Below are 21,833 nucleotides of genomic sequence, written 5' to 3' on the forward strand. Positions count from 1 at the left end.
GCATTTGCCAAAAGGGCTTCGTTTGGCACATGATATCTTGAAAGGACGTACACCGTCCTTTCAGCTATCAAAGGCTAGTTCAAATGACATAAAAATGAGAACTCTCCAATGGAGTCTTACAGTAGGTGGAGAGTCCGAAAAAAACTCCTTCAGTCATTTCACTGAGAGTCATTGATTGGGGACACCAAGAATATAGGAAGGAATGCAGAAAGAAAAGATGAAATTGTGGTCAGGATCGGGGGGAGGGATGAACAGGGCCTGCTTGCCTTGAACCCAGGCTTTGTTGGCGGGTGGGGCATAAAGATCGAACGGGTCTGAAACTACAGAGTGGTGATGGTAACACAGTATCACCAGAGTTACACAACAGTGTCCCAAATTGCAACAATGATGAAAAAGTTTACTAATCCCAACTTAACCAACAAAAATAGACGAAACCATACAAAAAGTAAAACATCACCAGAAAGGTAGAAACAAACCAAATGCAAAGCAGCTCAGGGGAAAGGAACTCCATGTCCCCTGGGGGCAGACCGAGTTGCCGGCGTCCACGGTGAGCAGACAGGGATGGAGGCTGCAGAGCCGACCGCTCCCCTGGACATGGTGTTTCCGGCAAGGGCTCTGGGTCTCTGTCCAGAGCGGGGGCTCGTTCTTCCTGCAGGGGCGGGTGAGTCATCGTCGGCGTCTGGGTGTTGCGCGGGAGCCAGGGCAGGCTCTCCCTGCTGAGGCGGTGACTCCTCCTCTGCCTCGGGTTCTCCTGCCAAAGCCCGAGCAGGTACAGGTGCACGTGGAGGTGGAGGTTCTGGCTGAGGGGGTGGGACATCAGTGCCTGGGGCTGGGGGTCCTGCAGGCACGGAAATCCGATCTGCCCGGTGTGCTGGCCAGTACCCAGCTGGCCTGGTGTCTCTGCGAGGGCAAGGCTCGGTTCTCCATCTGCCCTCGGTGGATCCCTGGGTCCTGCACCTGGAGCCACCACCTCTGTAGGCACAGGTCTGGGAAGTGGAGCCTGGTTCCAGTTGGAGGCCAGTGCTAGAGCTGGGGGAGAAGCAAAGTTTGCCCACAGACCAGCCTTGGCATGTGCGTATCCCGGGACAGAAAGCTTCCAAGAGATTCCGAAAGAATACCCAGGGTTGGATGTCTTTTGGGACTGAAGTGTGCAAGATGGGGGTGGGGGTGTGAGGCCAGCGCTTGCTGCAGGCCCAGCAGCATCTTTCGGGGACTCGTCCCTGTGTAGCTCAGCACCCCCTCCCCACACACTCCCGTGCACCAGCCCCAGCGTCCTTACCTCTGTGCTCTGGCGTGCTGGGCTCCAGGTCCTCCTGCTGCCTCAGAGGCCGGGGTTCTCGGGACTCTGGGTCGGAGCCGGGTGTGCTGAGCTCCGTGGCAGCCTCAGACTGGGCCGCCGGGTGTATCCTGGGCGGTGTCTCGGCAGCAGGCCTTCCCCGCCTCCGCTTCGCCCCCGGTGGGGCTGATGCCTCCGTGGGCACGCTCACCTGGAGCCTGCACTGGGCCTCACGGGCGGGGGGTTGGTGCTCCGACCCCTCCCTCCGGGAGGTGGACGGGGTGTCCCCGTCCTCGGCCTCATCACGTGGGAAGCTCTGCAACGACAGTGACCGTCAGCCAGCCGTGCTGGGAGTTTTCCGAGCTGGGCCTGGCCAGTGGAGCCGCTGCTTCTGCCTGCTCGAACTTCTCTTCCCAGAAGGGTCAGAGACGTGTGTCTGCTCAGATCCCCACCCGGGAGGAAAGAGACCCACCTGAGGGTGTGAGGTCAGCCTGGGCGGCCGGCCCTGCCCGCACTGTTCCCATCCCAGCCAGCCTGATCTCCCCTGGGGTGTGGACACAACTTGTCCGCAGGCTTCTGACCCCACATCCGCCTGGACTTCCTTGAGGGAGACACACCCCGAGAAACCCGCATCCACACACACAGGCAAAGGACCCGGTGTTTCCGGGTGGCATGGGAGAGGTGGCCTGGCCCGGCCTGGGGCTCCCCGTGTTACCTTTCTGTTTCTCCGGGCAGAGGGCCAGAGGCCTCTCGGGGGTGCCCTGAGCCAACGTCGACAGGGTGCCCACGCACACTGCCTGTGAGCTCTCCTGAGGCCCCGGCCTCTGGGCAGGGGCAAACAGCAGAACATCCTGGCAGCAAGAGATCTGGCTGGGGGCTCCTCTCCGCTCTGGAGGCCTGGATACCCGGGTTGCGGGTTCTGTTGGGTTCTGTTGCCGGCAGGTGACATCATTTCCTGGGGTTCGTGCTGAGGTCCCTTCCCCAAAACTTCCCAAGGGAATCTCTGGGTTTCTGACTGCTCGACCACCCCCCTTAGGCCATGTGCAGGCACATTGACAGCCACACAGCCCAGCCCACAGCCCTGGGGAGGCCTGGGTGCAGCCAGGGCCTGAGCTCCGAGGACCCCGCTGCTCTCAGACCAGGCTCCTTCTTCTCATAAGTGGTGTGGCCCTGGACAAGCATATGCCCCTCAGGGTTTCCCCAGTCTCTCCATCTGCAGAGTGGGGGTCATTCTCCCATCTGTTTCCTAGGTCTGTCGGCCTACGAGCAGCTCCATGCCTCTCCACCTGGGGCCGATATCACGTGGAGCTTGTGCGCTGAGACTTCAGAAAGAAAGACTCCATCCAGGGCTGACACAGCACAGAATGGGGCAGAACGAGGCCTGGATGCGCCGTGGTACCCAGAAAAAGGCACTGCCCCTCCTGACTGTTTTGAGACCCCACATCCAAGTTGGAGGCCCGAAAGGAAGACTCGAAGGTCTCCCTCTCTTATAGAAAAGAGTAGCCAACTTTCTGGTCCTCTGTTTCCATTGAGATTCTGTTCAAGTGTCCCAGCTCGGCTTCTGCGGGTGGCTGAGCTTCTAATGGCTCCCTGCGTTCTTGTCTTTTCCTCTCCAAACCTTCCGTCCTTTTCCCCCTTCTGGGGTGGATGGGCGCTGTCATTGCTTCTACCTTCGAGACAGATTGATGAAAAGTCTGGACCATCGACTCCTTTCCTCTCTTTGGTTCCGTGTCTCTCTCTGGCTGTGTCCCTCTCTTTTCCTTTCTCGATTCAGTCTGTGTCTTCCTCTTTCTCTCTCGTGTGTGGATGGATGGATGCTAGGAATGCACATGTATATGATTAGATGAGGGTTATGTTTTAGGGATGGGTTAGAGGGAGAGAAAGGCTTTAGGTCGGAGTTGGTCATGGGGGAAGGGTCAAGGGTGGTGGTGGTGTTTCTTGGAATCTGAGTGCTGTGCATTCTTCGTCTCTTTCCATATGAACCCCTTCTCAGATACACCACTTGCAAGGAGTCTCTCATGTTCCGTTTCCTATCTTTTGCATCTGTGAATGCTTAGCTTCTCTGTTGTGAAGAGGTTCCATTGGATGGAAACCCATTGGTGTACTTCGTTTCCCTCTTTCCCTTACTTGAAGAGACCCATTTCTACCTCCGCCCAGCAAATGGCAAGGAGACTCTGATGTTAAGGAGCCTTTGACCTACGCTTCTTTCTAGCTATCTCATGACATCAGTCTTTAGGGTGAGGTTTTTCCCCGATATTGAGGTGGTGTGAGATCAAAACCAATAGCGTTCTTCAGATGTAGCTGTCTGGTTTTCCCATGGCCATTTATTGAAGAGGCTTTCTTGTTCCCATTTGGATATTCTCCCCTTCTGTGTCAGAGATGAGTTGACCATGGATGCCGGGGTTTGTTTCTGGACCCTCAACTTTATTCCATCGATCTGGATCTGTGTGTGTTGTTGTATTCCCAATAGCATACTGTCCTGCTGCTGCCGCTGCGGCTAAGTCACTTCAGTCGTGTCTGACTCTGCGCGACCCCATGGCCTGCAGCCTACCAGGCTCCTCCGTCCAGGGCATTTTCCAGGCAAGAGTACTGGCGTGGGTCGCCATCGCCTTCTCCGATACGCTCCTGAGGATCCTAGTTTGGTCGTCTAATTTCCTTTCACACAACCTTGGATGTCCGTATCGGGGCTTTTTCGTCGGATTGTATTGACAATTTAGGCTCTTTTCTGTTTCCGTAACCCCTTTTGCAATTCTTTGTTCGGTGCGACAATGCATTGGCATTTTGGGAGGAATAGCATCCAAGCTGTGGATTGCCTTGTGGGGCTGTGACATCATTTTCCCAATAGGAATTCTTTCAAGCCCTGAGCACAGCTTCTCTTTCCAGTGATTGGTGTGGGCTTGATCTTCCTTCTTCCATCTCTCGCCGTTTTGTGAGAACAGGTCCTTCCTTCCCTTCTGGGTTAGATGGACTCGTGGGTATCACTTCAGTGAATGGCATTGTCAGTGGGGGTGATAATTCCCTTCTCATTGGAAGACTTTGCTGTGAGTATTAGAAATGCAAGTGATTTCTCTTCCCCTTCCTCCCTGTCCATCTCTCAGAGCCACCGGGAAACAGAGGCCTCATCCAGGGTCACACAGGCCTGAGGGAGTGCAACTAGACTGTTGTTTCTTCAGGCCCTCCGTGCTGGACATCATCCGGGATACTCTGTGTGTGTCTTCCTCAGTCTGGTGTCCCTTCAGACCTTTCCCTAGTTTTCACAGGCTTGTTGTGTTGGTGTTCTTTGTCTGTTTGGAGACACATCCTTGAGAAGCTTTGTGTTTCCACTCATTCGTCTCGCGATGTATGACCTGTCTTTTGCTTTTGTAATGAGGTCTTTCCCACAGTAGATATCTTTGATTTTGCAAAGTCCACTGTATTCTCTGGGTTGTTTTGTGGACTGCCTTTTAGTTTTGTGTGTGAAGACTCAAAGCACGTGTCCGGTTTCTGCTCATTGTTCTTCTAGATTTGTGACAAGTTTTCATGGAAACTTTGTCTAGGGATAACTGGAAGTGAACTCGGTGTAAGGTGTCAAGTCTCCATCTCCATTCATGTCATGCCCTGCAGTTTCCAATTCCCTGTTCCTGAGTGGTTTTGGAGACCTTGTGGGAAGTTTGGTTGCATGGGAGTTTGCATTTCCACCTTGAGTAGATTCCCACTGTTCTGCCCTCAGGGACACTGTCAAGGGGGAGTGAGGAGCAGCCTGCACTTCCAGCAGTGACCACACGGTGGGGCGAGTGCTGCTCTCCCCTCTGGGAGCCCCAGGCCACAGGCATCCCAGTGAGGAGCCAGCTCTGTGCTCGGCTGAAAGGAGTTAGACTCTCAGGAGCCTCTGAGCCCTTGCCTTTGGATCACCCAGGGTGGGCATTTACTGTGACAGAAAAAAATTGCCCTGAATTCCATGGACGGAAGAGCCTGGCTGTGTAGAGTTCGTGAGTTGCCGTGAATCAGACACAACTGAGGACACAAAAACTCAATAGACTAAAACACTTTTGGGGGGTGGGGGGAGTGAAAGGGGGTGATGTGGGGTTTTTTTGTCGTATATAATAGCCAAGGGAAATCTAGTTTAAACCTAAATTCACATAGATGGGAAAGGTATAGCTCTCCGTCACCCTATTAAAAAAAAAAAAAAAAACTACTTAACTTTTCTGAAAGTTTATTTAGTAGCTTCCTTGAGCAGTTCATTGTGAAGCATTTTTTTTTTTTCTGTGACATCGGCCTCATTAAAAAGTACGGTTTGCCTTTACTGGATAATTTTGTTCATTGGTTTGTTAGGGAATCTTGGTAATATTTGAGTTTCCTGGGGAGCATGGTCACATGACCTGGCCCTGGCCAATCGGTGCGTTCCACCTCCCTGGCCACTGTGATTGGCTCCGGACTGGGGCAGTGCCCAATCGGGGCCCAGGGCCGGGCCTCACGTTGGAAGCCAGGGGAAGACGAGCTCTCGTCCTGCTGGGGTAGGGGAAGGGGTGGGGCCGGGGGAGGTCAGGCTCCAGCAGTGGGAGGGGCTTGAGGTCCGCCTGCGGCAGTTGGTGACCTTCCTGCTCCCCTCAGGGCAGAGCCGCCGGCCTGAGAATGAGGGCGCTGCTGAGCCCAGGGGCTGGGATGGCCTGTTGCTGCTGTGGTCCCAGAGCTCCACCCGAGACCTGACGGAGGCCGTCTGCCCGTGAGTCCTCTCCCGCTTGTTTGTCAGCTTGTTTGAACCATGCTGGGTTTTCTGCCCAGCCGGCTAAGGGGAGTCCCTGGAAATGCAAGGGTGTGGGTTTTGGCAGACTTCAGGGAAGACATGCCAGATGAGCCTGGGAGACTCCAGCTTAATCTGGATTCAGGAGATATCTCTTCGGGCCAGCTAGTAATTGTAGGATAAGCCTAATGAGTCTTCACAGGATGAAGAGAGTAACGTGCCAAGGTAGCAATCGATGTCCTCATTCGAGAGGATGATGAAGCTGGTGCTCAGAGAAGGGGGGAACTTGGCCACAGCAAGGAGGTGTGCACCCAGACGGAACCCCCAGATCCGGCCATTTGAGCTCAGGGAGGCCACTGGTGTGGCTTGTCCCTGTGGCAGGGGCCGAGGCACGCAGCCCACCCTGATTCCTGCGGGGGCCTGACTTGGGAAGTGCCATCTGGTAGCTTTGAGACTCACCAAACCAAATTGCACTGGAGAGAGGAAGGACACCTTCCTTCATCCACCCCCCACCCCCGCCGGATTCCCACATACCCTGACCCCTTTCTCTGGATTTCGGAGCCATTTCCAGAGTCCCGCTCATATGACCTCATTCGAAGTGCACTGTGGACGAGCTGCCATCTGCAGCTGCTACCACAGCAGCCAAGGGCTTTATCTCCCGAGTACCTCCCTTCCTTTGGAACTTGGGGGCCCTCTACTCCCCACTTGCACACCACAGACCTTTGCTGAGGATTGTGGGGACCCTCACTCAGTTTGCAGCACGTTGTAGCCATCCCTGTCCTCTCAATACCTCCCTTGCAACTCAGCTTGTGAGCTCCTTTGGAGCAGCGTGGCCCACCTGGCTGCAACGGCAGAGACACAGCTGACAGTGAAACAACAGCTTCGATCTGACAGCCGGAAAGCTCTGTCAAAAGGGACCTCCCTCTTCACACCGTAGAGGCTGTAGGAGCCGCCAGGGTTTGGGAACCAGTGCTGGGGCCAAAATGACTCCACAGCTGTCTTCCTTCCTGGGGAGGGTTCTGGCTCGAGTGGGAATGGCTCAAGTCTCCTAAGGTTCTGAAAGCCCACTGTGTGCAGATTCACGGTACACAGAGAGGAGAAGGTGGAGTCCTGCCCTGGAGGTGGTCACAGCTCACGGATGAGCCAGGCAGGCAGGCAGGCAGGCAGGGCATGAGAACACCTGAGCTGCCTTCATGAGTGAGTGGTGTGGGGGCAGAGGAAGAGAAGCCGGTCTGCTCCCTCATGTGGTGCCCAGGGCAGGTTGTCCCCAGAGGAAACCCTTATGACGGTGAGGACTCTCACTGCTGTTACCCAAGGGGTTCCGTCGGTGCGTGTCTTCCCCGGAGCGGTCAGGCCGTCTCTAAAGTACACTGGCCATGGGCATTGCCTCTCCTTGGAACTTCCCATGTGTTTCTCTTTTGTATGGAACAGTGATTTTTCTAGAGGGGTTCTGGGCCACAAGGTTGTTGGGTCATTTGCTAGCCTTCTGTCGTGAAGAACGCTTTCCTGGGCGTTGGGGTGGTTTGTTGTTCCAGCTCCCTTTCTTGGCTTCTTTTGGGAGCTGGTGCAACAAGAGGAGCTCAGCCTCTGCCTTCTGGCTGAGATGTCACCCTTCAAACAGCAATGCCTGCCTGGAGATAATGATGGCATTTGCCAAAAGGGCTTCGTTTGGCACATGATATCTTGAAAGGACGTACACCGTCCTTTCAGCTATCAAAGGCTAGTTCAAATGACATAAAAATGAGAACTCTCCAATGGAGTCTTACAGTAGGTGGAGAGTCCGAAAAAAACTCCTTCAGTCATTTCACTGAGAGTCATTGATTGGGGACACCAAGAATATAGGAAGGAATGCAGAAAGAAAAGATGAAATTGTGGTCAGGATCGGGGGGAGGGATGAACAGGGCCTGCTTGCCTTGAACCCAGGCTTTGTTGGCGGGTGGGGCATAAAGATCGAACGGGTCTGAAACTACAGAGTGGTGATGGTAACACAGTATCACCAGAGTTACACAACAGTGTCCCAAATTGCAACAATGATGAAAAAGTTTACTAATCCCAACTTAACCAACAAAAATAGACGAAACCATACAAAAAGTAAAACATCACCAGAAAGGTAGAAACAAACCAAATGCAAAGCAGCTCAGGGGAAAGGAACTCCATGTCCCCTGGGGGCAGACCGAGTTGCCGGCGTCCACGGTGAGCAGACAGGGATGGAGGCTGCAGAGCCGACCGCTCCCCTGGACATGGTGTTTCCGGCAAGGGCTCTGGGTCTCTGTCCAGAGCGGGGGCTCGTTCTTCCTGCAGGGGCGGGTGAGTCATCGTCGGCGTCTGGGTGTTGCGCGGGAGCCAGGGCAGGCTCTCCCTGCTGAGGCGGTGACTCCTCCTCTGCCTCGGGTTCTCCTGCCAAAGCCCGAGCAGGTACAGGTGCACGTGGAGGTGGAGGTTCTGGCTGAGGGGGTGGGACATCAGTGCCTGGGGCTGGGGGTCCTGCAGGCACGGAAATCCGATCTGCCCGGTGTGCTGGCCAGTACCCAGCTGGCCTGGTGTCTCTGCGAGGGCAAGGCTCGGTTCTCCATCTGCCCTCGGTGGATCCCTGGGTCCTGCACCTGGAGCCACCACCTCTGTAGGCACAGGTCTGGGAAGTGGAGCCTGGTTCCAGTTGGAGGCCAGTGCTAGAGCTGGGGGAGAAGCAAAGTTTGCCCACAGACCAGCCTTGGCATGTGCGTATCCCGGGACAGAAAGCTTCCAAGAGATTCCGAAAGAATACCCAGGGTTGGATGTCTTTTGGGACTGAAGTGTGCAAGATGGGGGTGGGGGTGTGAGGCCAGCGCTTGCTGCAGGCCCAGCAGCATCTTTCGGGGACTCGTCCCTGTGTAGCTCAGCACCCCCTCCCCACACACTCCCGTGCACCAGCCCCAGCGTCCTTACCTCTGTGCTCTGGCGTGCTGGGCTCCAGGTCCTCCTGCTGCCTCAGAGGCCGGGGTTCTCGGGACTCTGGGTCGGAGCCGGGTGTGCTGAGCTCCGTGGCAGCCTCAGACTGGGCCGCCGGGTGTATCCTGGGCGGTGTCTCGGCAGCAGGCCTTCCCCGCCTCCGCTTCGCCCCCGGTGGGGCTGATGCCTCCGTGGGCACGCTCACCTGGAGCCTGCACTGGGCCTCACGGGCGGGGGGTTGGTGCTCCGACCCCTCCCTCCGGGAGGTGGACGGGGTGTCCCCGTCCTCGGCCTCATCACGTGGGAAGCTCTGCAACGACAGTGACCGTCAGCCAGCCGTGCTGGGAGTTTTCCGAGCTGGGCCTGGCCAGTGGAGCCGCTGCTTCTGCCTGCTCGAACTTCTCTTCCCAGAAGGGTCAGAGACGTGTGTCTGCTCAGATCCCCACCCGGGAGGAAAGAGACCCACCTGAGGGTGTGAGGTCAGCCTGGGCGGCCGGCCCTGCCCGCACTGTTCCCATCCCAGCCAGCCTGATCTCCCCTGGGGTGTGGACACAACTTGTCCGCAGGCTTCTGACCCCACATCCGCCTGGACTTCCTTGAGGGAGACACACCCCGAGAAACCCGCATCCACACACACAGGCAAAGGACCCGGTGTTTCCGGGTGGCATGGGAGAGGTGGCCTGGCCCGGCCTGGGGCTCCCCGTGTTACCTTTCTGTTTCTCCGGGCAGAGGGCCAGAGGCCTCTCGGGGGTGCCCTGAGCCAACGTCGACAGGGTGCCCACGCACACTGCCTGTGAGCTCTCCTGAGGCCCCGGCCTCTGGGCAGGGGCAAACAGCAGAACATCCTGGCAGCAAGAGATCTGGCTGGGGGCTCCTCTCCGCTCTGGAGGCCTGGATACCCGGGTTGCGGGTTCTGTTGGGTTCTGTTGCCGGCAGGTGACATCATTTCCTGGGGTTCGTGCTGAGGTCCCTTCCCCAAAACTTCCCAAGGGAATCTCTGGGTTTCTGACTGCTCGACCACCCCACTTAGGCCATGTGCAGGCACATTGACAGCCACACAGCCCAGCCCACAGCCCTGGGGAGGCCTGGGTGCAGCCAGGGCCTGAGCTCCGAGGACCCCGCTGCTCTCAGACCAGGCTCCTTCTTCTCATAAGTGGTGTGGCCCTGGACAAGCATATGCCCCTCAGGGTTTCCCCAGTCTCTCCATCTGCAGAGTGGGGGTCATTCTCCCATCTGTTTCCTAGGTCTGTCGGCCTACGAGCAGCTCCATGCCTCTCCACCTGGGGCCGATATCACGTGGAGCTTGTGCGCTGAGACTTCAGAAAGAAAGACTCCATCCAGGGCTGACACAGCACAGAATGGGGCAGAACGAGGCCTGGATGCGCCGTGGTACCCAGAAAAAGGCACTGCCCCTCCTGACTGTTTTGAGACCCCACATCCAAGTTGGAGGCCCGAAAGGAAGACTCGAAGGTCTCCCTCTCTTATAGAAAAGAGTAGCCAACTTTCTGGTCCTCTGTTTCCATTGAGATTCTGTTCAAGTGTCCCAGCTCGGCTTCTGCGGGTGGCTGAGCTTCTAATGGCTCCCTGCGTTCTTGTCTTTTCCTCTCCAAACCTTCCGTCCTTTTCCCCCTTCTGGGGTGGATGGGCGCTGTCATTGCTTCTACCTTCGAGACAGATTGATGAAAAGTCTGGACCATCGACTCCTTTCCTCTCTTTGGTTCCGTGTCTCTCTCTGGCTGTGTCCCTCTCTTTTCCTTTCTCGATTCAGTCTGTGTCTTCCTCTTTCTCTCTCGTGTGTGGATGGATGGATGCTAGGAATGCACATGTATATGATTAGATGAGGGTTATGTTTTAGGGATGGGTTAGAGGGAGAGAAAGGCTTTAGGTCGGAGTTGGTCATGGGGGAAGGGTCAAGGGTGGTGGTGGTGTTTCTTGGAATCTGAGTGCTGTGCATTCTTCGTCTCTTTCCATATGAACCCCTTCTCAGATACACCACTTGCAAGGAGTCTCTCATGTTCCGTTTCCTATCTTTTGCATCTGTGAATGCTTAGCTTCTCTGTTGTGAAGAGGTTCCATTGGATGGAAACCCATTGGTGTACTTCGTTTCCCTCTTTCCCTTACTTGAAGAGACCCATTTCTACCTCCGCCCAGCAAATGGCAAGGAGACTCTGATGTTAAGGAGCCTTTGACCTACGCTTCTTTCTAGCTATCTCATGACATCAGTCTTTAGGGTGAGGTTTTTCCCCGATATTGAGGTGGTGTGAGATCAAAACCAATAGCGTTCTTCAGATGTAGCTGTCTGGTTTTCCCATGGCCATTTATTGAAGAGGCTTTCTTGTTCCCATTTGGATATTCTCCCCTTCTGTGTCAGAGATGAGTTGACCATGGATGCCGGGGTTTGTTTCTGGACCCTCAACTTTATTCCATCGATCTGGATCTGTGTGTGTTGTTGTATTCCCAATAGCATACTGTCCTGCTGCTGCCGCTGCGGCTAAGTCACTTCAGTCGTGTCTGACTCTGCGCGACCCCATGGCCTGCAGCCTACCAGGCTCCTCCGTCCAGGGCATTTTCCAGGCAAGAGTACTGGCGTGGGTCGCCATCGCCTTCTCCGATACGCTCCTGAGGATCCTAGTTTGGTCGTCTAATTTCCTTTCACACAACCTTGGATGTCCGTATCGGGGCTTTTTCGTCGGATTGTATTGACAATTTAGGCTCTTTTCTGTTTCCGTAACCCCTTTTGCAATTCTTTGTTCGGTGCGACAATGCATTGGCATTTTGGGAGGAATAGCATCCAAGCTGTGGATTGCCTTGTGGGGCTGTGACATCATTTTCCCAATAGGAATTCTTTCAAGCCCTGAGCACAGCTTCTCTTTCCAGTGATTGGTGTGGGCTTGATCTTCCTTCTTCCATCTCTCGCCGTTTTGTGAGAACAGGTCCTTCCTTCCCTTCTGTGTTAGATGGACTCGTGGGTATCACTTCAGTGCATGGCATTGTCAGTGGGGGTGATAATTCCCTTCTCATTGGAAGACTTTGCTGTGAGTATTAGAAATGCAAGTGATTTCTCTTCCCCTTCCTCCCTGTCCATCTCTCAGAGCCACCGGGAAACAGAGGCCTCATCCAGGGTCACACAGGCCTGAGGGAGTGCAACTAGACTGTTGTTTCTTCAGGCCCTCCGTGCTGGACATCATCCGGGATACTCTGTGTGTGTCTTCCTCAGTCTGGTGTCCCTTCAGACCTTTCCCTAGTTTTCACAGGCTTGTTGTGTTGGTGTTCTTTGTCTGTTTGGAGACACATCCTTGAGAAGCTTTGTGTTTCCACTCATTCGTCTCGCGATGTATGACCTGTCTTTTGCTTTTGTAATGAGGTCTTTCCCACAGTAGATATCTTTGATTTTGCAAAGTCCACTGTATTCTCTGGGTTGTTTTGTGGACTGCCTTTTAGTTTTGTGTGTGAAGACTCAAAGCACGTGTCCGGTTTCTGCTCATTGTTCTTCTAGATTTGTGACAAGTTTTCATGGAAACTTTGTCTAGGGATAACTGGAAGTGAACTCGGTGTAAGGTGTCAAGTCTCCATCTCCATTCATGTCATGCCCTGCAGTTTCCAATTCCCTGTTCCTGAGTGGTTTTGGAGACCTTGTGGGAAGTTTGGTTGCATGGGAGTTTGCATTTCCACCTTGAGTAGATTCCCACTGTTCTGCCCTCAGGGACACTGTCAAGGGGGAGTGAGGAGCAGCCTGCACTTCCAGCAGTGACCACACGGTGGGGCGAGTGCTGCTCTCCCCTCTGGGAGCCCCAGGCCACAGGCATCCCAGTGAGGAGCCAGCTCTGTGCTCGGCTGAAAGGAGTTAGACTCTCAGGAGCCTCTGAGCCCTTGCCTTTGGATCACCCAGGGTGGGCATTTACTGTGACAGAAAAAAATTGCCCTGAATTCCATGGACGGAAGAGCCTGGCTGTGTAGAGTTCGTGAGTTGCCGTGAATCAGACACAACTGAGGACACAAAAACTCAATAGACTAAAACACTTTTGGGGGGTGGGGGGAGTGAAAGGGGGTGATGTGGGGTTTTTTTGTCGTATATAATAGCCAAGGGAAATCTAGTTTAAACCTAAATTCACATAGATGGGAAAGGTATAGCTCTCCGTCACCCTATTAAAAAAAAAAAAAACTACTTAACTTTTCTGAAAGTTTATTTAGTAGCTTCTTTGAGCAGTTCATTGTGAAGCATTTTTTTTTTTTTGTGACATCGGCCTCATTAAAAAGTACGGTTTGCCTTTACTGGATAATTTTGTTCATTGGTTTGTTAGGGAATCTTGGTAATATTTGAGTTTCCTGGGGAGCATGGGCACATGACCTGGCCCTGGCCAATCGGTGCGTTCCACCTCCCTGGCCACTGTGATTGGCTCCGGACTGGGGCAGTGCCCAATCGGGGCCCAGGGCCGGGCCTCACGTTGGAAGCCAGGGGAAGACGAGCTCTCGTCCTGCTGGGGTAGGGGAAGGGGTGGGGCCGGGGGAGGTCAGGCTCCAGCAGTGGGAGGGGCTTGAGGTCCGCCTGCGGCAGTTGGTGACCTTCCTGCTCCCCTCAGGGCAGAGCCGCCGGCCTGAGAATGAGGGCGCTGCTGAGCCCAGGGGCTGGGATGGCCCGTTGCTGCTGTGGTCCCAGAGCTCCACCCGAGACCTGACGGAGGCCGTCTGCCCGTGAGTCCTCTCCCGCTTGTCTGTCAGCTTGTTTGAACCATGCTGGGTTTTCTGCCCAGCCGGCTAAGGGGAGTCCCTGGAAATGCAAGGGTGTGGGTTTTGGCAGACTTCAGGGAAGACATGCCAGATGAGCCTGGGAGACTCCAGCTTAATCTGGATTCAGGAGATATCTCTTCGGGCCAGCTAGTAATTGTAGGATAAGCCTAATGAGTCTTCACAGGATGAAGAGAGTAACGTGCCAAGGTAGCAATCGATGTCCTCATTCGAGAGGATGATGAAGCTGGTGCTCAGAGAAGGGGGGAACTTGGCCACAGCAAGGAGGTGTGCACCCAGACGGAACCCCCAGATCCGGCCATTTGAGCTCAGGGAGGCCACTGGTGTGGCTTGTCCCTGTGGCAGGGGCCGAGGCACGCAGCCCACCCTGATTCCTGCGGGGGCCTGACTTGGGAAGTGCCATCTGGTAGCTTTGAGACTCACCAAACCAAATTGCACTGGAGAGAGGAAGGACACCTTCCTTCATCCACCCCCCACCCCCGCCGGATTCCCACATACCCTGACCCCTTTCTCTGGATTTCGGAGCCATTTCCAGAGTCCCGCTCATATGACCTCATTCGAAGTGCACTGTGGACGAGCTGCCATCTGCAGCTGCTACCACAGCAGCCAAGGGCTTTATCTCCCGAGTACCTCCCTTCCTTTGGAACTTGGGGGCCCTCTACTCCCCACTTGCACACCACAGACCTTTGCTGAGGATTGTGGGGACCCTCACTCAGTTTGCAGCACGTTGTAGCCATCCCTGTCCTCTCAATACCTCCCTTGCAACTCAGCTTGTGAGCTCCTTTGGAGCAGCGTGGCCCACCTGGCTGCAACGGCAGAGACACAGCTGACAGTGAAACAACAGCTTCGATCTGACAGCCGGAAAGCTCTGTCAAAAGGGACCTCCCTCTTCACACCGTAGAGGCTGTAGGAGCCGCCAGGGTTTGGGAACCAGTGCTGGGGCCAAAATGACTCCACAGCTGTCTTCCTTCCTGGGGAGGGTTCTGGCTCGAGTGGGAATGGCTCAAGTCTCCTAAGGTTCTGAAAGCCCACTGTGTGCAGATTCACGGTACACAGAGAGGAGAAGGTGGAGTCCTGCCCTGGAGGTGGTCACAGCTCACGGATGAGCCAGGCAGGCAGGCAGGCAGGCAGGGCATGAGAACACCTGAGCTGCCTTCATGAGTGAGTGGTGTGGGGGCAGAGGAAGAGAAGCCGGTCTGCTCCCTCATGTGGTGCCCAGGGCAGGTTGTCCCCAGAGGAAACCCTTATGACGGTGAGGACTCTCACTGCTGTTACCCAAGGGGTTCCGTCGGTGCGTGTCTTCCCCGGAGCGGTCAGGCCGTCTCTAAAGTACACTGGCCATGGGCATTGCCTCTCCTTGGAACTTCCCATGTGTTTCTCTTTTGTATGGAACAGTGATTTTTCTAGAGGGGTTCTGGGCCACAAGGTTGTTGGGTCATTTGCTAGCCTTCTGTCGTGAAGAACGCTTTCCTGGGCGTTGGGGTGGTTTGTTGTTCCAGCTCCCTTTCTTGGCTTCTTTTGGGAGCTGGTGCAACAAGAGGAGCTCAGCCTCTGCCTTCTGGCTGAGATGTCACCCTTCAAACAGCAATGCCTGCCTGGAGATAATGATGGCATTTGCCAAAAGGGCTTCGTTTGGCACATGATATCTTGAAAGGACGTACACCGTCCTTTCAGCTATCAAAGGCTAGTTCAAATGACATAAAAATGAGAACTCTCCAATGGAGTCTTACAGTAGGTGGAGAGTCCGAAAAAAACTCCTTCAGTCATTTCACTGAGAGTCATTGATTGGGGACACCAAGAATATAGGAAGGAATGCAGAAAGAAAAGATGAAATTGTGGTCAGGATCGGGGGGAGGGATGAACAGGGCCTGCTTGCCTTGAACCCAGGCTTTGTTGGCGGGTGGGGCATAAAGATCGAACGGGTCTGAAACTACAGAGTGGTGATGGTAACACAGTATCACCAGAGTTACACAACAGTGTCCCAAATTGCAACAATGATGAAAAAGTTTACTAATCCCAACTTAACCAACAAAAATAGACGAAACCATACAAAAAGTAAAACATCACCAGAAAGGTAGAAACAAACCAAATGCAAAGCAGCTCAGGGGAAAGGAACTCCATGTCCCCTGGGGGCAGACCGAGTTGCCGGCGTCCACGGTGAGCAGACAGGGATGGAGGCTGCAGAGCCGACCGCTCCCCTGGACATGGTGTTTCCGGCAAGGGCTCTGGGTCTCTGTCCAGAGCGGGGGCTCGTTCTTCCTGCAGGGGCGGGTGAGTCATCGTCGGCGTCTGGGTGTTGCGCGGGAGCCAGGGCAGGCTCTCCCTGCTGAGGCGGTGACTCCTCCTCTGCCTCGGGTTCTCCTGCCAAAGCCCGAGCAGGTACAGGTGCACGTGGAGGTGGAGGTTCTGGCTGAGGGGGTGGGACATCAGTGCCTGGGGCTGGGGGTCCTGCAGGCACGGAAATCCGATCTGCCCGGTGTGCTGGCCAGTACCCAGCTGGCCTGGTGTCTCTGCGAGGGCAAGGCTCGGTTCTCCATCTGCCCTCGGTGGATCCCTGGGTCCTGCACCTGGAGCCACCACCTCTGTAGGCACAGGTCTGGGAAGTGGAGCCTGGTTCCAGTTGGAGGCCAGTGCTAGAGCTGGGGGAGAAGCAAAGTTTGCCCACAGACCAGCCTTGGCATGTGCGTATCCCGGGACAGAAAGCTTCCAAGAGATTCCGAAAGAATACCCAGGGTTGGATGTCTTTTGGGACTGAAGTGTGCAAGATGGGGGTGGGGGTGTGAGGCCAGCGCTTGCTGCAGGCCCAGCAGCATCTTTCGGGGACTCGTCCCTGTGTAGCTCAGCACCCCCTCCCCACACACTCCCGTGCACCAGCCCCAGCGTCCTTACCTCTGTGCTCTGGCGTGCTGGGCTCCAGGTCCTCCTGCTGCCTCAGAGGCCGGGGTTCTCGGGACTCTGGGTCGGAGCCGGGTGTGCTGAGCTCCGTGGCAGCCTCAGACTGGGCCGCCGGGTGTATCCTGGGTGGTGTCTCGGCAGCAGGCCTTCCCCGCCTCCGCTTCGCCCCCGGTGGGGCTGATGCCTCCGTGGGCACGCTCACCTGGAGCCTGCACTGGGCCTCACGGGCGGGGGGTTGGTGCTCCGACCCCTCCCTCCGGGAGGTGGACGGGGTGTCCCCGTCCTCGGCCTCATCACGTGGGAAGCTCTGCAACGACAGTGACCGTCAGCCAGCCGTGCTGGGAGTTTTCCGAGCTGGGCCTGGCCAGTGGAGCCGCTGCTTCTGCCTGCTCGAACTTCTCTTCCCAGAAGGGTCAGAGACGTGTGTCTGCTCAGATCCCCACCCGGGAGGAAAGAGACCCACCTGAGGGTGTGAGGTCAGCCTGGGCGGCCGGCCCTGCCCGCACTGTTCCCATCCCAGCCAGCCTGATCTCCCCTGGGGTGTGGACACAACTTGTCCGCAGGCTTCTGACCCCACATCCGCCTGGACTTCCTTGAGGGAGACACACCCCGAGAAACCCGCATCCACACACACAGGCAAAGGACCCGGTGTTTCCGGGTGGCATGGGAGAGGTGGCCTGGCCCGGCCTGGGGCTCCCCGTGTTACCTTTCTGTTTCTCCGGGCAGAGGGCCAGAGGCCTCTCGGGGGTGCCCTGAGCCAACGTCGACAGGGTGCCCACGCACACTGCCTGTGAGCTCTCCTGAGGCCCCGGCCTCTGGGCAGGGGCAAACAGCAGAACATCCTGGCAGCAAGAGATCTGGCTGGGGGCTCCTCTCCGCTCTGGAGGCCTGGATACCCGGGTTGCGGGTTCTGTTGGGTTCTGTTGCCGGCAGGTGACATCATTTCCTGGGGTTCGTGCTGAGGTCCCTTCCCCAAAACTTCCCAAGGGAATCTCTGGGTTTCTGACTGCTCGACCACCCCACTTAGGCCATGTGCAGGCACATTGACAGCCACACAGCCCAGCCCACAGCCCTGGGGAGGCCTGGGTGCAGCCAGGGCCTGAGCTCCGAGGACCCCGCTGCTCTCAGACCAGGCTCCTTCTTCTCATAAGTGGTGTGGCCCTGGACAAGCATATGCCCCTCAGGGTTTCCCCAGTCTCTCCATCTGCAGAGTGGGGGTCATTCTCCCATCTGTTTCCTAGGTCTGTCGGCCTACGAGCAGCTCCATGCCTCTCCACCTGGGGCCGATATCACGTGGAGCTTGTGCGCTGAGACTTCAGAAAGAAAGACTCCATCCAGGGCTGACACAGCACAGAATGGGGCAGAACGAGGCCTGGATGCGCCGTGGTACCCAGAAAAAGGCACTGCCCCTCCTGACTGTTTTGAGACCCCACATCCAAGTTGGAGGCCCGAAAGGAAGACTCGAAGGTCTCCCTCTCTTATAGAAAAGAGTAGCCAACTTTCTGGTCCTCTGTTTCCATTGAGATTCTGTTCAAGTGTCCCAGCTCGGCTTCTGCGGGTGGCTGAGCTTCTAATGGCTCCCTGCGTTCTTGTCTTTTCCTCTCCAAACCTTCCGTCCTTTTCCCCCTTCTGGGGTGGATGGGCGCTGTCATTGCTTCTACCTTCGAGACAGATTGATGAAAAGTCTGGACCATCGACTCCTTTCCTCTCTTTGGTTCCGTGTCTCTCTCTGGCTGTGTCCCTCTCTTTTCCTTTCTCGATTCAGTCTGTGTCTTCCTCTTTCTCTCTCGTGTGTGGATGGATGGATGCTAGGAATGCACATGTATATGATTAGATGAGGGTTATGTTTTAGGGATGGGTTAGAGGGAGAGAAAGGCTTTAGGTCGGAGTTGGTCATGGGGGAAGGGTCAAGGGTGGTGGTGGTGTTTCTTGGAATCTGAGTGCTGTGCATTCTTCGTCTCTTTCCATATGAACCCCTTCTCAGATACACCACTTGCAAGGAGTCTCTCATGTTCCGTTTCCTATCTTTTGCATCTGTGAATGCTTAGCTTCTCTGTTGTGAAGAGGTTCCATTGGATGGAAACCCATTGGTGTACTTCGTTTCCCTCTTTCCCTTACTTGAAGAGACCCATTTCTACCTCCGCCCAGCAAATGGCAAGGAGACTCTGATGTTAAGGAGCCTTTGACCTACGCTTCTTTCTAGCTATCTCATGACATCAGTCTTTAGGGTGAGGTTTTTCCCCGATATTGAGGTGGTGTGAGATCAAAACCAATAGCGTTCTTCAGATGTAGCTGTCTGGTTTTCCCATGGCCATTTATTGAAGAGGCTTTCTTGTTCCCATTTGGATATTCTCCCCTTCTGTGTCAGAGATGAGTTGACCATGGATGCCGGGGTTTGTTTCTGGACCCTCAACTTTATTCCATCGATCTGGATCTGTGTGTGTTGTTGTATTCCCAATAGCATACTGTCCTGCTGCTGCCGCTGCGGCTAAGTCACTTCAGTCGTGTCTGACTCTGCGCGACCCCATGGCCTGCAGCCTACCAGGCTCCTCCGTCCAGGGCATTTTCCAGGCAAGAGTACTGGCGTGGGTCGCCATCGCCTTCTCCGATACGCTCCTGAGGATCCTAGTTTGGTCGTCTAATTTCCTTTCACACAACCTTGGATGTCCGTATCGGGGCTTTTTCGTCGGATTGTATTGACAATTTAGGCTCTTTTCTGTTTCCGTAACCCCTTTTGCAATTCTTTGTTCGGTGCGACAATGCATTGGCATTTTGGGAGGAATAGCATCCAAGCTGTGGATTGCCTTGTGGGGCTGTGACATCATTTTCCCAATAGGAATTCTTTCAAGCCCTGAGCACAGCTTCTCTTTCCAGTGATTGGTGTGGGCTTGATCTTCCTTCTTCCATCTCTCGCCGTTTTGTGAGAACAGGTCCTTCCTTCCCTTCTGTGTTAGATGGACTCGTGGGTATCACTTCAGTGCATGGCATTGTCAGTGGGGGTGATAATTCCCTTCTCATTGGAAGACTTTGCTGTGAGTATTAGAAATGCAAGTGATTTCTCTTCCCCTTCCTCCCTGTCCATCTCTCAGAGCCACCGGGAAACAGAGGCCTCATCCAGGGTCACACAGGCCTGAGGGAGTGCAACTAGACTGTTGTTTCTTCAGGCCCTCCGTGCTGGACATCATCCGGGATACTCTGTGTGTGTCTTCCTCAGTCTGGTGTCCCTTCAGACCTTTCCCTAGTTTTCACAGGCTTGTTGTGTTGGTGTTCTTTGTCTGTTTGGAGACACATCCTTGAGAAGCTTTGTGTTTCCACTCATTCGTCTCGCGATGTATGACCTGTCTTTTGCTTTTGTAATGAGGTCTTTCCCACAGTAGATATCTTTGATTTTGCAAAGTCCACTGTATTCTCTGGGTTGTTTTGTGGACTGCCTTTTAGTTTTGTGTGTGAAGACTCAAAGCACGTGTCCGGTTTCTGCTCATTGTTCTTCTAGATTTGTGACAAGTTTTCATGGAAACTTTGTCTAGGGATAACTGGAAGTGAACTCGGTGTAAGGTGTCAAGTCTCCATCTCCATTCATGTCATGCCCTGCAGTTTCCAATTCCCTGTTCCTGAGTGGTTTTGGAGACCTTGTGGGAAGTTTGGTTGCATGGGAGTTTGCATTTCCACCTTGAGTAGATTCCCACTGTTCTGCCCTCAGGGACACTGTCAAGGGGGAGTGAGGAGCAGCCTGCACTTCCAGCAGTGACCACACGGTGGGGCGAGTGCTGCTCTCCCCTCTGGGAGCCCCAGGCCACAGGCATCCCAGTGAGGAGCCAGCTCTGTGCTCGGCTGAAAGGAGTTAGACTCTCAGGAGCCTCTGAGCCCTTGCCTTTGGATCACCCAGGGTGGGCATTTACTGTGACAGAAAAAAATTGCCCTGAATTCCATGGACGGAAGAGCCTGGCTGTGTAGAGTTCGTGAGTTGCCGTGAATCAGACACAACTGAGGACACAAAAACTCAATAGACTAAAACACTTTTGGGGGGTGGGGGGAGTGAAAGGGGGTGATGTGGGGTTTTTTTGTCGTATATAATAGCCAAGGGAAATCTAGTTTAAACCTAAATTCACATAGATGGGAAAGGTATAGCTCTCCGTCACCCTATTAAAAAAAAAAAAAACTACTTAACTTTTCTGAAAGTTTATTTAGTAGCTTCTTTGAGCAGTTCATTGTGAAGCATTTTTTTTTTTTTGTGACATCGGCCTCATTAAAAAGTACGGTTTGCCTTTACTGGATAATTTTGTTCATTGGTTTGTTAGGGAATCTTGGTAATATTTGAGTTTCCTGGGGAGCATGGGCACATGACCTGGCCCTGGCCAATCGGTGCGTTCCACCTCCCTGGCCACTGTGATTGGCTCCGGACTGGGGCAGTGCCCAATCGGGGCCCAGGGCCGGGCCTCACGTTGGAAGCCAGGGGAAGACGAGCTCTCGTCCTGCTGGGGTAGGGGAAGGGGTGGGGCCGGGGGAGGTCAGGCTCCAGCAGTGGGAGGGGCTTGAGGTCCGCCTGCGGCAGTTGGTGACCTTCCTGCTCCCCTCAGGGCAGAGCCGCCGGCCTGAGAATGAGGGCGCTGCTGAGCCCAGGGGCTGGGATGGCCCGTTGCTGCTGTGGTCCCAGAGCTCCACCCGAGACCTGACGGAGGCCGTCTGCCCGTGAGTCCTCTCCCGCTTGTCTGTCAGCTTGTTTGAACCATGCTGGGTTTTCTGCCCAGCCGGCTAAGGGGAGTCCCTGGAAATGCAAGGGTGTGGGTTTTGGCAGACTTCAGGGAAGACATGCCAGATGAGCCTGGGAGACTCCAGCTTAATCTGGATTCAGGAGATATCTCTTCGGGCCAGCTAGTAATTGTAGGATAAGCCTAATGAGTCTTCACAGGATGAAGAGAGTAACGTGCCAAGGTAGCAATCGATGTCCTCATTCGAGAGGATGATGAAGCTGGTGCTCAGAGAAGGGGGGAACTTGGCCACAGCAAGGAGGTGTGCACCCAGACGGAACCCCCAGATCCGGCCATTTGAGCTCAGGGAGGCCACTGGTGTGGCTTGTCCCTGTGGCAGGGGCCGAGGCACGCAGCCCACCCTGATTCCTGCGGGGGCCTGACTTGGGAAGTGCCATCTGGTAGCTTTGAGACTCACCAAACCAAATTGCACTGGAGAGAGGAAGGACACCTTCCTTCATCCACCCCCCACCCCCGCCGGATTCCCACATACCCTGACCCCTTTCTCTGGATTTCGGAG

The 21,833-nt window shown here is 54.9% G+C and overlaps 3 protein-coding genes and 1 long non-coding RNA gene across 4 annotated transcripts in view; 1 reads left to right on the forward strand and 3 right to left on the reverse strand.

The window, feature by feature from the left end:
* LOC145529707 (uncharacterized) overlaps positions 1 to 21,833 on the forward strand; it is a 1,704,434-nt gene that overhangs the window by 1,155,775 nt on the left and 526,826 nt on the right. The window contains exons 147-149 of the long non-coding RNA XR_014071296.1: positions 5,867 to 5,978; positions 13,505 to 13,616; positions 21,143 to 21,254. This is a non-coding gene — a long non-coding RNA (uncharacterized LOC145529707). The remainder of the gene's footprint in view (positions 1 to 5,866; positions 5,979 to 13,504; positions 13,617 to 21,142; positions 21,255 to 21,833) is intronic.
* LOC145529532 (uncharacterized) lies at positions 377 to 5,441 on the reverse strand. The gene is made up of 3 exons (XM_081550111.1): positions 1,992 to 5,441; positions 1,280 to 1,592; positions 377 to 1,029 (listed from the first exon to the last, which is right to left on the reverse strand). Exons 1-3 carry the CDS (start codon positions 2,226 to 2,228, stop codon positions 401 to 403), a joined length of 1,179 nt encoding a protein of 392 aa, XP_081406237.1. The 5' UTR covers positions 2,229 to 5,441; the 3' UTR covers positions 377 to 400.
* On the reverse strand, positions 8,019 to 11,780 carry LOC145529548 (uncharacterized). Its single transcript, XM_081550129.1, has 3 exons — positions 9,634 to 11,780; positions 8,922 to 9,234; positions 8,019 to 8,671 (listed from the first exon to the last, which is right to left on the reverse strand). The coding sequence occupies exons 1-3, from the start codon at positions 9,868 to 9,870 to the stop codon at positions 8,043 to 8,045; spliced, it is 1,179 nt and encodes a 392-aa protein (XP_081406255.1). The 5' UTR covers positions 9,871 to 11,780; the 3' UTR covers positions 8,019 to 8,042.
* LOC145529688 (uncharacterized) lies at positions 15,657 to 17,426 on the reverse strand. The gene is made up of 3 exons (XM_081550292.1): positions 17,272 to 17,426; positions 16,560 to 16,872; positions 15,657 to 16,309 (listed from the first exon to the last, which is right to left on the reverse strand). The coding sequence occupies exons 1-3, from the start codon at positions 17,404 to 17,406 to the stop codon at positions 15,681 to 15,683; spliced, it is 1,077 nt and encodes a 358-aa protein (XP_081406418.1). The 5' UTR covers positions 17,407 to 17,426; the 3' UTR covers positions 15,657 to 15,680.

This window comes from Giraffa tippelskirchi, chromosome 12 (genome assembly GCF_054371585.1).
Source record: "Giraffa tippelskirchi isolate mGirTip1 chromosome 12, T2T-mGirTip1v1.2.pri, whole genome shotgun sequence".
Classification (NCBI taxonomy): domain Eukaryota; kingdom Metazoa; phylum Chordata; class Mammalia; order Artiodactyla; family Giraffidae; genus Giraffa; species Giraffa tippelskirchi.